General features: G+C 50.2%; 4 protein-coding genes across 4 annotated transcripts; 1 reads left to right on the top strand and 3 right to left on the bottom strand.

Annotated features, from left to right (window-relative positions):
* Positions 1-68: 68 nt before the first annotated feature.
* Positions 69-927, bottom strand: LOC120949547 (uncharacterized). Its single transcript, XM_040366918.2, has 2 exons — positions 706-927; positions 69-604 (listed from the first exon to the last, which is right to left on the bottom strand). The coding sequence occupies exons 1-2, from the start codon at positions 800-802 to the stop codon at positions 417-419; spliced, it is 285 nt and encodes a 94-aa protein (XP_040222852.2). The 5' UTR covers positions 803-927; the 3' UTR covers positions 69-416.
* Positions 928-3,396: 2,469 nt separating this feature from the next.
* On the bottom strand, positions 3,397-6,288 carry LOC120948780 (cap-specific mRNA (nucleoside-2'-O-)-methyltransferase 2). Its single transcript, XM_040365489.2, has 2 exons — positions 5,384-6,288; positions 3,397-5,308 (listed from the first exon to the last, which is right to left on the bottom strand). Exons 1-2 carry the CDS (start codon positions 6,059-6,061, stop codon positions 3,824-3,826), a joined length of 2,163 nt encoding a protein of 720 aa, XP_040221423.2. The 5' UTR covers positions 6,062-6,288; the 3' UTR covers positions 3,397-3,823.
* Positions 6,289-6,541: 253 nt separating this feature from the next.
* Positions 6,542-12,562, top strand: LOC120961365 (uncharacterized). The gene is made up of 6 exons (XM_049611154.1): positions 6,542-8,515; positions 9,719-9,884; positions 10,386-10,872; positions 10,942-11,202; positions 11,281-11,494; positions 11,568-12,562. Exons 1-6 carry the CDS (start codon positions 7,122-7,124, stop codon positions 12,553-12,555), a joined length of 3,510 nt encoding a protein of 1,169 aa, XP_049467111.1. The 5' UTR covers positions 6,542-7,121; the 3' UTR covers positions 12,556-12,562.
* Positions 8,860-10,202, bottom strand: LOC120948781 (protein Gemin2). Its single transcript, XM_040365490.2, has 2 exons — positions 9,747-10,202; positions 8,860-9,660 (listed from the first exon to the last, which is right to left on the bottom strand). Exons 1-2 carry the CDS (start codon positions 9,951-9,953, stop codon positions 9,019-9,021), a joined length of 849 nt encoding a protein of 282 aa, XP_040221424.2. The 5' UTR covers positions 9,954-10,202; the 3' UTR covers positions 8,860-9,018.
* Positions 12,563-13,838: the final 1,276 nt, after the last annotated feature.

Below are 13,838 nucleotides of genomic sequence, written 5' to 3'. Positions count from 1 at the left end.
TCCAGTTCTCCTTCAAACAATATCACATTCGACTGCATTAATATAAGTAATAAGCACATCTTTTCAACTCAGTTCATTTACTTTGAAAGCCCTTTATTACATTTGCACTGTGTAATTATGCCGCACATTGCCCAATTTGTTGACTGAAACGTCACGCGTCTTCTATCGACACCACACGCCATTAATTATGCGCCACCGGATACTGTGTTACGCATTCAAGAAGCCCAGGGCGGCCGCGATAGTCAGCGGCAAACGTACGAACCTGTATACCACCATTAATTAGGGAACTTTTCCACCCGAATGTAGCTGATATTATCAGCATCGTCTTGCACACTATCTAATCTAAGCTTACAGATCTCAGCAATCGCGTTGCAGCACGCCGGGAAGTTGTTTTGCGCGTTGCGCGGTCGCCCGTACTACACGTAGGAACAGAAGCAGCGGCCGATGGTGCACGATCCTCGGCGGTAGCCACGTCCGCGGCACTGCGCCGAGCAGGTAGGATTCGTACAGGTAAGCGTCTGCACCATGGCGCTACGGGACTGCGCAACGAGCGGAGCGGAAGCCATCTGGAAGGGCTGGATGTGCGGTCGTTCGGCGGGCGAGTCTGTATGCGCGTAGGGCGATAAGGGTAAGGAATAAATTCAGTATGAAAAGTTAATAAATTAAACTTCTGGCACTAAACAAACAACGCGAGATATAACTTACTGGGAGAAAGTGGATTAGCGAACGTCATCTCGGTGGATACTAGCAGCAGTAGTGCGATCGCACCAAACAGTGTCACCAGTTGCGCTATCGTACGCATGGTTGTGAAAAATTTCACCAAAAACAAGAGTTACACTTTTCTTTTCCACTAAAGCACCAGGCACCAATCGGAGAAGAAGCTCCGTAGTCAAAAATTATCTTCAACAGACTGACGTCGTTTCGGTGGAAGCTAATATCATTTATATTGTGAGTAGTTGTTTGTGATTTTTTCCACCCCACCGATAGGTGGAAACCATAGGGAGAAAGGGTGGTGGGGAAAGGGGGGGGGGATAGGAAGAAGAAGATGTCCTGGTAGGAGGTGATGGTGGTGACTAAAGGTCGTCGGATGTCGGCGATAAGATCGAACGCGACAACCGAAGCAGACCATGTACGGGAACCATCGGCTGCCAATCATTACGGTAACGGTGCTGCTATTGCTTACTGTCTCTTGGTATCACCACTACAAGCATTGTGTCTCTTTGCTGGTATCAAAACTCTTCCTCCTGTGTTTGGAGGTGTGGAGCAGGTATGGAGGGAAAATAGGCGGTCGGTGGTGGACAGTCGGTGAATTGATTTGGAGCTATTTGTTATTGGAATTTATGTATTCTTTACGACAAGTTACACTTGTACATTCCATCGCCTTGTATGATTGCTGCTTGATAATTAATTCCAGCAAGCAAACAAACAATTTTAATAGATGTAGGGAATAGGCGGACTCCCACCACGTCGTGGCAACACCAAATCTGGCTGGTTCGACGAAGAAAGCAGACAAGTGACCGAACGTAAGAATTATGCATACCGAGCAATGCAACAACGGCATGGGAAGAGGAATATACACGGCTCAGACGCGAAGAGAAACGAGTTCACCGCTCCAAGAAACACGCATGGGAAAAGCAAAACATGCGGGAACTCGAGCAAATCAAAGAGGCGTATGGATCTACACGAAAGTTTTACCAAGCGATGGCAGGTCACCGAAACAACGTTACACCTAAGGTAACCTGCTGTCGCAACAAGGATGGAGATCTGGTTAGTAACCAGCCAGAGGTCCTCTCGCGGTGGGCTCAGTACTTTGATGAATTACTCAATGACCAGTTTAGCGAACAGCTAGAAGCGCCACTAGCAGATGGTGTCATGCTACTGCCACCTAGCATAGAAGAAACACGAAAGGCTATCCGTCGGCTGAAAAATAACAAGGCACCCGGAACCGACGGAATTGCGGCTGAACTGGTCAAGAATGGAGGTGCACGACTAGAGAACGAGATTCATCAAATTGTTACAGAGGTGTGGGATAGCCAATCGATGCCTTGTGATTGGAATCTCGGCATCATCTACCCCATATACAAGAAGGGAGACAGGCTGGACTGCAATAGCTACAGTGGTATTACGATGTTGAATACCGCCTATAAAATATTCTCCCTGATCCCTGATCCTGATCATTATCGTCTTGTCCCGCATGTCGAAGAGATAGTCGGAAATTATCAAAGAGGATTCCGAAACGGAAAATCAACCATTGACCAGATCTTCACCATACGGCAGATATTGGAAAAGATGGTTGAATACAGACACGACACATACCATCTCTTCATAGACTTCAAAGCCGCATACGATAGCATAGCCAGGGTAAAACTGTACGACGCTATGAGCTCTTTTGGAATCCCGGCCAAACTGATAAGGCTAGTTAGAATGACTATGACCAACGTCACTGGCCAGGTGAGGGTGGATGGAAAACTCTCAGGACCTTTTGCTACCACCAAGGGTCTGCGCCAGGGGGACGGGCTTGCCTGTCTCCTATTTAACCTGGCACTAGAGAGGGCCATCCGCGACTCGAGGGTGGAGACTACGGGAACCATCTTCTATAAGTCAACCCAGATCCTGGCATTCGCTGATGATATAGACATCATTGGTCTGCGGTCTATGTAGCAGAAGCCTACCAAGGGATCGAGCAGGCGATGGTGTCAACATCAGCGGCCCTACCAATAAATAATCAGAATCTACGTAGGCGTGACGTGCAGATAGGTGAACGCACTTTTGAAGTCGTCTAACAATTCACTTATCTTGGGTCAAAGGTCAGCAACGACAATAGAATGGAAGATGACTTGCGCGCAAGGATGGTGACTGCCAACCGGTCATTCTACAGCCTGAAAAATCAGTTCACCTCAAAGAACCTGTCGCGACGGACAAAGCTGGGACTATATAGTACCTATATAGTACCGGTACTCACATACGCCTCTGAGACATGGACACTGTCCAAATCTGACGAAACCCTCTTAGCCGCGTTCGAGAGGAAGATGCTCAGAAGGATACTTGGCCCCGTATGTGTGGAAGGACAATGGAGGAGCCGATATAATGAAGAGATATACGAGATGTACGAAGACCTGACTGTCGTGCAGCGTATCAAACTCGCCAGGCTCCAGTGGGCTGGTACGCATGGAAACGGACGACCCAGTCCGTAAAGTCTTTTTAGGCCGTTCACAAGGACAAAGGAGGCGTGGTAGGCTCAAACTGAGGTGGCAAGATGGCGTGGAGGCGTCCGCCATTAAGGCCGAGATAACGGACTGGCAGAAGAAGGCGCGAGACCGTGAGCGGTTTCGGACACTCCTGAAGCAGGGCAAGACCGCAAAGCGGAAGTGGCGTCGGATAAGTAAGTAATAGACGTTTGTGAGTAATAGACGGGTTTGTGGGTAAAAGTTTATTTTAAGTAATTATGAATTGGATGAAAAATTTGGAGTACGCGAGATAACCTACACTATTGGTAATCATAAAATAACGTCAGTACATGAAACATAGATAACAATACCTTATCCATGATCGAGAAGCAATCACAGCTTGCGATACACCTTTTTTATGTTTTTGGACCTAAACGGACACCATTTTGACTACACATTTGTTGCATAATAACTTTAAACGGTTAAAAAATAATTATACTTATAATTTGATTTCCTTAAATGCAACCGAGTTTCTGACTTCCTTGCGTGGCCCATTAATATGACCCCGGATGTATGGATAATTAATTAACTGTCACCTTGAAGAGAAATAAATAGTTTTGTTTAAAAGTTTTCTATAAAAATCGCTACCTATTGGCCTAGTCTACGTTAAGATGACGCTGAAGCTCCTCCAACAATCGTGCACAGTAAAACAGACAGAGTGCATTGTTGTAGTTAAGCAGCGCGTACTGAAAACTGCCACACAGTAGCGCCTTGATTGGAACGATCGCCAGTACAGATTTCGCCGGCCCGGGCAAACTGGAAGCTCTCGTGTAGGCTTTCAGCACCGCATCGTGCATGCCGACCAGACTGGTGAGGGCACTTTTTCGCAGCCTTCGAAAAACGAGCCGGGTAGGGGACGATTGTTCCACTTCCTCAAACACACACTGCTTTAAGAGATAGAGCAAACCCACGCTAACCTGCGTTAGGGGGAGCCAGTTTTGCACCACAAGCTCGATGGGATCATACGCTGCCACTGGCAGGTTGTCGACGTAGTTTTGCCCTATGAGCTCGAGCACGGTGTGCACGATCGTGCGAAAGAGTTGCTTTTCGTGCTGGGCAATGTTGTCTGCGATCGATGGGTACGATGCGATACTAATCGTGACAGTATTACCGGTCACCGTGATGGGTTCGCCCTGGGGGAAAGGAATTTCTTGCTCCTTTACTGCCCTTCGCACCAGATCGACCGTATCGTTCAGCAGCCGGATACAGGTGATGAGGGCAAATTTGGAACTTTTCACCCGTTCGATCGGTTTCCCGATGGCAAAGAACAGTCGGTGCTGCACGGGGGCGAACCCATTGTCTGGGTCCCCTTCCTGGAGTGGATCGTTTAGGGTGGCTTGCGGTTGAAACAGCTGCCGCGTTAGGGTGAGATGATCTAACCGATCGCAAAGTGAACGAAGCGTTTCGGTCACGCTTGCATCAGCGGCAGCAGCAAGTTGCGTACGTTCGTTGAACGTACCGCGCGATTCTTTCTGGTTGATGTTGAGCCCTTCGGACACCTTGGCCCGGTGCACGATCCGGTGGTTGTTGCGTATTGGGGTGATGTGATACTGGGTGAAAAATATCTCCAAAATGGTTTGCTTAAATAGGGCGAGCCGTTGGTCCTCGAGTGGATCGCTCGTACGATAGAACCGGATATTGCTTTCGATAACGTCCGTCTGCCATTGGACGAACTGGGTGGTGCAGGTACGCAGCTGCTCTAGGAACGTGTCCGGTATGGTGGTTCGGTTAAAAATTGCCCTCGCTTCGTCCTGCAGGTTGGTGTAGATTTGGTCAAGATACTGCTCGATACCGTTCGGCTGGCGGTAGTGCTTCGCCACGATGTACACCTCCGAGTTGCCCGGCTTCGAGGTGCAGGGTTTAAACACGTGCAGCTCGTCGAAGCAGTGATTTAGCAGGAACAGCAAGCTAACGCTCGAATGCTCGAACAGGGTAAACATTTTCAACACAAAGTGTTGCCCGGGGCTAAGCACACTGAGAGCAAGGACGGTTTCGGCCAGGTGCAGTTTGGCGACCCGCTCTTCCTGCTCTTCCGGTACGTTTAAGCAGTCGATCGATCCGTCCGCTGTGACGAGATGTACCTGTAGCGTGACAGAAAAAACAACAACATAGTGAAAGTTTATTTATAGGCTAGACAGCGGTGGGACGGATTGTACCATTGGGAAGCGTTGACTTCGTTTGATGATGGCGTCGCGATTTTCCCGCACCATAATGTCGCCCGTACCGTCCGCTCCGAAACACCACGAGCCGAGCGTGTGCAGGATGAACCGATCGTCCGGTATCATGTTGCCCGGACAGTTGCCCTCGTAGTGCGGGTTGAGCGTACAGGCGAACCAGGCCCATTTGGTGCGCGGTGCACAGTGCAGCCGGATGTAGTGATTCAGCCCGGTAACGAAGGCTCCGGGCGCTTCGCACAGGTGCACACTGTACAGCTCCTGCTGCTGCCCGTCGATCAGCTCGTAGGCGGACACACACTCGTACAGCTTGGCAAAGGCTTGCGTTACAAACTCGGCCCTGATGCGGTACCGCAGTTCGTTCAGTATCGGCAGCAGTGACGATCGCTTTCGGGTGTGCTGGTGCCAGTCGCTAATTTCGAAATCGTTGAGCCGATTTTTAACCTCGTTCAGGCGGCGTTTCTGTTCCTCTAGGGCAGGCACCGTGTACGGCGGTCCACTGTACAGTGTGTCTAGCGGGGGAAGTGGAGTGTTTGCTGGCAGTGGCTGAAACTGGAACTTTTTCTCAAACTGTGCCGCTGCCTCGTGGTATATTTTTTCTCGCAAAACGGCATCTTCTTCGAGGGCGATATCTTCGGCCGGTGGGATTTCCATCGCCATGAACAGTAGCGGTACGTATTGTGGGTTTGTTATTGTTTCGAAAGCAACGTAGAACTGTCACTGTTGCGGAATGAAAACAAACGAACAGTAGGTTACAAAAAAGGCGCATCACGTATGGATAAAATGAGTAAAATTTCGTAAAAAGAACGATTTTGCATGAATATTTCCATAACTATGGCATATGAATAACTCACAAAATAATTAAATACTACGAGATTGATGTTTTGGATGCAAAAATATAACTTTTTGATTTTATTTCGAAGTACGAATGGCTACGCAGAACCGCTAAATCGGCGGTATAAACTCGCTTCAGTCAAAAATTAAATGCGTATGTGTGCGTAAAGCCGGAGGTGTCGAAGCAAACGAACTTTTGGGGGTTGCGTGCATAATTACGCACAAATGTTGTTTCGTTCTCGGTTTTGGTGTTGCTTGCTGCGTACAATATGTTTTAGTTTATTGTTATAAAATATTACGCACGAAGTGTCTTGCGTTTGTACACGTGTTAATGCCAATGTATGCGAATCGATTCCCGCGTTCGACACTGCTGGTACCGTGTGTTTGTTAGTAGTTGTTGAGAGCGCGTATATTTTGAGAAGGGTGTCGTAATGAACCGTCATCGTGCGTAGGGCCCCGAAAAGAAGCAAGCGCAAGTTGTGTGGAGCAGCTCCAGCGCGTATAAGTTTCGTGACTATTTTCTACACACACGCACACATCGCACCCCGGACTACGGTACGCCCACCCCGGAAAGGAATCGTCGGCCAGCGGATACAGGACACCCTGGTGGACGGCGCGATTGTCCCCGGGTAGTAGCAGTATCCGCTCGCGCTCGCTCGAGCAGGGGCTAATGAGTGAAAATTGATTGGCAGCCAGCAGCAGTGTGGGCCCTCCTTCCCCGAGTGTGTGTGTGTGTACGTGCGTGTGTGTGTGTGCGTCTGTATGTCTGGCTGCTGGTAACGGGTTACCTTGATCCCGGAGTGTGCGGCGCAGTGGCGGTGTTGTGAAGTGGAATTATTTTCTTTACGGATTATACTCTGTACGATTGAATACACAACCAACCACGATGGAAGCTCCCCCGAGTGTGGATGACTCTATCGAGCGGGGGAAGTCGACGGAATGCGACGGGAAGAAGGTGGAAGAAACACAAACAAAAGCAGCCTCCGCAGCGACCAGCCAAATGCCAACCGAATCCGGCGCGGGGGAAAAGAGTGACACACCGCAGCTGAGCGGGTCGGAGGAATCGAAGGACAGCGCCAACGGCAAAGCGACCGCAGATCACGCGACATCCTCTTCCTCATCATCATCATCATCATCGTCATCTTCCAAAGGTGTTCCGCCGACGAGCAGAACGTTCGACAAAGTACCGATCTTTGTGGTGGAGGACCATCACGAAGTGCTCACGTTCCTTTACCGCTGCCTCGGCTCGAAGCATTTACCCCTGCAGGGCAACCGGATCGTGCACTTTGACTCGCACCCGGACATGTGCATCCCGAAGCACATGCCCGCCAACTACGTGTTCAACAAGGACGACCTGCTGGACAGCATCAGCATCGAGAACTGGCTGATGCCGACCGTGTTCGCCGGGCACGTGGAGCGCATCGTGTGGATTAAGCCGCCGTGGTCGGAGCAGATCCCGAAGGGCAAGTACGCGTTCCATGTGGGCGAGTTCGAGGGGTCGATCCGGACGGACTCGACGCTGGAGTACTTCGTGTCGGAGGGTTGCTACCAGCCGGAGGATAAGCTGGAGAACCGCAAGCGCCTCCAGCTGGAGGTGTGCTCGGTCGAGGAGTACCCGGTGGCGGAGGACACGGACCTGGCGCAGGGCTACATCCTCGATATCGATCTGGACTACTTCAGCACACACAATCCCTTCCTGAAGATCTACGACCGGGTGCAGCTGTACGAGAAGCTGAAGGACATCTTCGTCTCGCCCGAGCTGGCCGACGACGCGGAGAACGATCTCGCCAAGCTGCAGCGCGTGGCGCGCGACCGGGAGGAGAAGCTGGAGTTTCTCGAGTCGATCTTCCTGTACCTGGAGGAGGTGGGCAACCTGAAGCACTTCCTGGTGGACTACCAGCAGGAGATCAGCGAGGAGTACGCGGGGCTGCTCGAGAAGGTGACGGTCCTGGTGCGGACGCTGAAGCGCGAGTACAAGGAGGAGGAGATCGACTGGTCGATGATATACGATGCCGGGTGCACGTGCGACGTAACCGATCTGCCGCACCACGAGTCGAGCCGGGAGGAGATCGAAACGATGGTCGGCCAGCTGGAGCGCTTCCTGGAGAAGGTGCCGTGCCCGCCGGTCGTCATCACGGTGTCGCGATCGAGCGAAGACGACTACACACCGGCCGGGCAGGTGGAGATGATACAGGAGATGGTGCTGGCAGCGCTTACAAAGTGCCTGCGGGCGGAGCTCGACACCCCGATACTGTACTATAAGGATCAGGAACTTAATTTGTAAGGACAATAATAAAAGAAAACGACAACAAAAAAACACCACCACCATACACACCAATGCCCCCTTCTCCCTATTTAAGTTAACAAACGAAACTTTTGTTGTGTTTTTTTCATTTCACGGGAGGATAATGATGACGTATTTTGTGGATGTAGATAAAGGGTAACTCGTGCAAGACCGGACTTAGTCAGATTAGAGTAAAAGAAGCCCATAGAGAGTCGCCTTGTTGTCTATAAGGATAATAGGAAAGCATTTTCTTTGGAGCATGAATACCATCGGAGCAATATCTACGTCTACGACCCTTTTACAACCATGTGATACATCGTCTGGGAGGAGAAATAACCGATTTTTCGTTAATTATTGGATACAAATCCCTTCATTTAAGGCTCGCTAAATATTCGATAATGTATAGGAATAAAAGTAATAAAAAAACAATCACGAAGCATCTTCCGGACACTCGGACAGAAGGGACATTTTAGAGTGCTTCCCCCAATTCCCGACCCGCTCAGGCAATGTTATCGCTCAGATCGGATTGATTAAAGTGCTTCGAAATGATGCTGATCAGTAGATTGAGCGGCAGTACCTTCGCCTCGTCCTCCTGCTTCAGCTCGTTGCGCAGCGTGATGCACGTTTTGGCAATGTCCCGCAGCACGCTGTGAATGTACGGCTCGAGCGGTTTGATCAGACAGGCGAGTATGGCGTAAATCCACTGCGGTATCCAATCCCGGCGGTAGCCATCGCCGCGCTGCAACAGCTCTTTGCCCGACGTGGACGGTGTCACCGCTGCAACCGTGTCGCACAGCTCCGGATCGGACGGTTCGTCGAGCTGCTGCGAGCTGCTGGAGGACGACGCCTGGTCCGAATCCTGCAGCCACTCGTGCAGATACTCGAGCAAAATCTCCAAATTCCGCTGCGGTATGCTGAGCAGAATGCTCACGTACGGCAGGTTGTTGGCACAGTATTCGTGCAGGTGTTTCCGATCGTCAAAGTTGAGATAGACGTGCGTTCGCTGCAGGTTTTCCTCGTACTGGGCGCTGCTGCGGTACGCGGTGATGGTGTCGCGCAGTTCGGAAAACTTTTGATTCTGCATCGTTTCCCACTCGCGAGTCGGTATCAGGGCACGGTGGGCCACGTTTTTAACGTCGTCCTAAAATTTTAAACACAGAAAAAAGAACAGCGTTATGCGTCGTTGCGCAATGGTTTAGCATTTACGTCCGCGACAACGGCACCTACCGTTGGAACGGCGGCCAGCCCGGAGAGTGCTTTCTGCTGGCGGCGGGGCTGCGGTTTATCGGCCACCACCACCACCGGACATTTGCCCCGCTCGTACATCACCTTCTGCAGGTACTGTTCGCCGGTTTCCGGCGTCAAGTTTGGGTCAAAGTTGGCATCCGGCGGTTCAACTGCCAGCGCTGGTTTCTGTATCGTGTCCACCTCCATACTGTGGTGCGATTGATGTGCTGCCTTACTAACCTCTGTGCACTAGAACGCGTCCCGTTGCTGCATAACGCGTGCACTTTGCGCAAACTTTCAATGCAATTGCATAGCTCGGCTATTCCGGGAAGGAAAACGGACGGGGCACAGATTGCGGTGCGATGGCGAAAGGAAACAGAAGTTGGTTGGAATTGTTGGGATAAAAGATGCTAAGTTTGTTTTTGGTTTGCTTTTGTACACCGACGGGAGCTGAGTGACAGCTGCGCGCTGTTTACCGCGTAGGGTTGGGAAGTTCGATCAAGAGCGCACGGGCTACGTGTACCTTCGCATAGCTTCAGTTCGAACTAGGTGCTACCGATCGGTGCTAGGATCACACCAGTTGGTGTTTATCGTGTGTTTGCGGAACCAGCTTTCAATGTGGTCCATTTCCGGTTATAGGTAACGAAAATGTCCTGGCGGACAATTGAAATCATTACCCTAGCCGCCATACAAACGGTGATTGTGAACGTGCTGCTTCTGGGTCCGCTCGCTTTCCGTCCGGCATTGCACTGGCTTTTGCTAGCAGCATCCTTCGCAGTCGGGCTAGTGTTGCTCAAACGGAGTAAAGGCGCCCGTTGCGTAACGATGCTACTGGTTCCACAGTTTCTAAGCAAACGAGGTCGAGCAGCGTTGATAGGATACATATTTCTGCTTACCATCACCGGACCGACGGCAAACACAATGGTGAACGTGGAGGTGCTGGGGGAAACGTTGAGCTGCACCCAGGAACAGCTAAAAGCGGCCATACGGGACACGATCAGTGCGCTAAAGGTTCCCTTTTTGGCGATGAAAAAGATCATCGACGAGCTGCTGAATACGGTCGAGCGATCGTTCATGAAGGTACAGCGCATCATGATGGAAATGCTGAAGCTGGTGAAAAGGATTTGTGAGTATTTTTTCCACCCAGATGGTTTGTTGCAAAAAGGTCAACTCTTGTCTTCTCTGATCACGTCAGTGCACTCGATCAAAAAAGCATACGATTGGCTGCGGGATATCGTTTCCGTGTGTAACGATAAGCTGGGAACACCTTCCGAACGGTGCCTTCACGCGCTGGACCAGGCAATCGATGGATGCAAGGAGGAGATGGGAGCCATGGACTTTCTGTGCGAAGTGACACAGGTTGCCAAGACGGTCTGCTACGGTGCGAAGATGGTGGACTATTTCTGTGAGCTGATCGATTTCATAAGTGACGCTGTTGTGGAGGAAATTGAACAAGGTAAGTGCAGGGAATGGGGTGAACTGCGTTGGTGGTGGAATGCTCTATTGATTACCCTATGCTGCTGCCATTGGAAAGGCATAAAAAGGCTGATGAATAATTTGGAAGAGCTGTTCCGAGTGAAGGTGGAATATGATCATACGTTTGATTTTAAAACCAACGTGTCCAAAACGCTGGCGGAAGTCAGTGCCGATATAAGGCAGGAAATAGCGAACCGAACCTTACCACTCAGAAGGACATTCAACGTGCTGGGAATGGTCACTAGTGGCTTTTTTATATGCATTGTTTTAAGGTGAGAGTGTGTACCTGTCTTCTAGAGCGGGAAAATAAATATTTTCTAACCATTCCTTTCCATTCCGGTGCAGAGCAATTCGTTACTGGAAGCGATACTTGAAGAGGGATCACTTTGATAACCATTTCCTTACAGAAGACTTCTATCAAATTGAAAAGCGAAGAATGGAACTGAAGGTGGAAACAGTTTTCCCGCTGACACGAAAGGAAGCTTCTCGCTATGTTCCGCTTACTTCGTTCCATTTGACGTGGAAGGAACGGTTTCGGATAGCGAAATCATTAACATTTTTGCTAATCTCTTCCGTACAAGTGTGTGGTCAGCTAGCTGCCGATTACTCACTCTACTGGCTGCTGACGCTTATAAAGCATTTTTTGACCGAAGGATCTACAAATACTACGGCACGATCCTCCAGCTCGGGTACGATAACACCTCTGTCGGTAGGAGTAAGCGGAGAGGGTATACTAGCCGACACGCTGCGCGATATTGTGCGTTCCTTTGAACCGATCGTTAACGGAACGGCCATCGATCCTGCTGAATGTATCCCGGACGCGTCTACGCCTCGTTTTGCCCGTTACGGACAGATTGTAGCATTGCTGGCGCTCTGTTGGTGCTTTGCCTTTCTCGAACCGTACGGACTGCGCGTAAGACAGCTTGTAATGCGACGCTACTATCCCGCGAGGGCACGTGCGCGGGCAATCTGGCTTTATGGTGATATTTTGCTAAAGCGAGAGAGTTTGCTTACGATGCTGCGGCTGCAAATTGCTGGAACGAGCAGGGAACGGAAGCAACAAGAAGCGGTAAGCTGGATCGATGTGGTACGGGCGAAGACGAACCGATACTGGATCTGCCGGACGGTACTTGGACGGGGTGAAACCGTGCGATGTATTCTGTGTGGCGATGCGTTGAATGAGCGCGACGATCCACACGTGCGATGTTCGCGCCCCGACTGTCCCGGGCTGTACTGTCAGGATTGTCTGCTGGAAACGGGAAATAATTGTTCACTGTGTATGGACCTGCTCGTGTCGGAGCGGAGCGGTTTGGATGAAATATATTTGGAATAGTTTACGTTACTGAATCGCGTCGGAACTTGAAATATCGTGTCTGTAACGCAGTGTATTAGTGATATTTGTTCATTTATTCATTTCATACGCTCTAAGGAGTGCACCCATGACTTCGATCCGAGTTCGGTTATTATTAATCCTATTAATCCGGTTAATCCAACAAAATCGGAACCCCTAGATCCGCTTCCCGGGTGGTCTTGTGGTAAAGTCGTCAACACGTACGACTCAATAACATGCCCGTTATGGGTTCAAGCCTATAATTGACCTTTGAACTTGACTCGATTGACTTTTTCCAGCTGCGTGATATTTATAAGTCTCGAAAGGCCTATACAGCCATGATCGCGTAAGTCGTTACACCAATAAGAAGAAGAAGGTCTGGTCTGCCCAGTATCAGAGTCCTCCGTAGTCGGAGTCGACCGGAGTTGGTTGGAATCAAAATCAAACTGGAGTCGGAGTCGTCTGGAATTGGTCAGTGTTGGGCTGGCATTTTATATCGTTCAGTTTATTTTTTTGTATTTTGTTTAGCGCGTGCACTTTGTAAACAGGATTTTGTTTTTGACTCCGAAAGACTACGGACGACTCTAAATGGTTCTGGATGGCTCCAGATAGCTCTGTATAATGGATATTCGGAGTTTTATGGTTATTCCATCTTTATCCGAAGCCTTCTGGAGCCATCCAGAGTCGTCCAGAACTTTTAGTGTCGTCCCTAGTCCGAGTCATCTGGAGTCACAGTCGTCCGGAGTCGTCCGGAGTCGTCCGGATTCATCCGGAGTCGTCCGGAGTCGTCCGGATTCATCCGGAGTCGTCCGGAGTCGGAGTATTCTGGAGTCGGAGTCGTCCAGAGTCGGAGTTATCCGGAGTCAGAGTCAGCCAGATCAGGCTGTAGTCGTCCATTATCGTTAGCAGTTGTTACCTACCTTTCGGAGTCGATTTCGAGATTTTCGGACTCAGATCGCAGTCGACTCCAGATTTTGTCCCGTCTTTACCCATCACTACAGTGAACCACTAGGAACATGGATGTTCTACGAAAAATACCGCCAACGCTAAAGTTACAAAATGAACCCGTCATCATTTTCGTCCTACGTTCATCCGAGCGCTGGCCAATTCATGCGCTGACGTTTTACCGGCACCTGTACTTCCAAACGGTGCCTACACACGAAGGTCCTGTTCGGCTTACGATGAAACTGATTGCGTATTCTGCAGCCGGCACGAGACCGACCGCTCATTTCCCCTTCCATCCCCCATTGCCCAAACCACCTGTTATGGATCGCCGTACCCCGGGG

The sequence above is a fragment of the Anopheles coluzzii genome, chromosome 2 (genome assembly GCF_943734685.1).
Source record: "Anopheles coluzzii chromosome 2, AcolN3, whole genome shotgun sequence".
Lineage (NCBI taxonomy): Eukaryota > Metazoa > Arthropoda > Insecta > Diptera > Culicidae > Anopheles > Anopheles coluzzii.
Note: the sequence above shows the minus strand (reverse complement) of the source record. Positions and strands in the feature narration are given on the sequence as shown.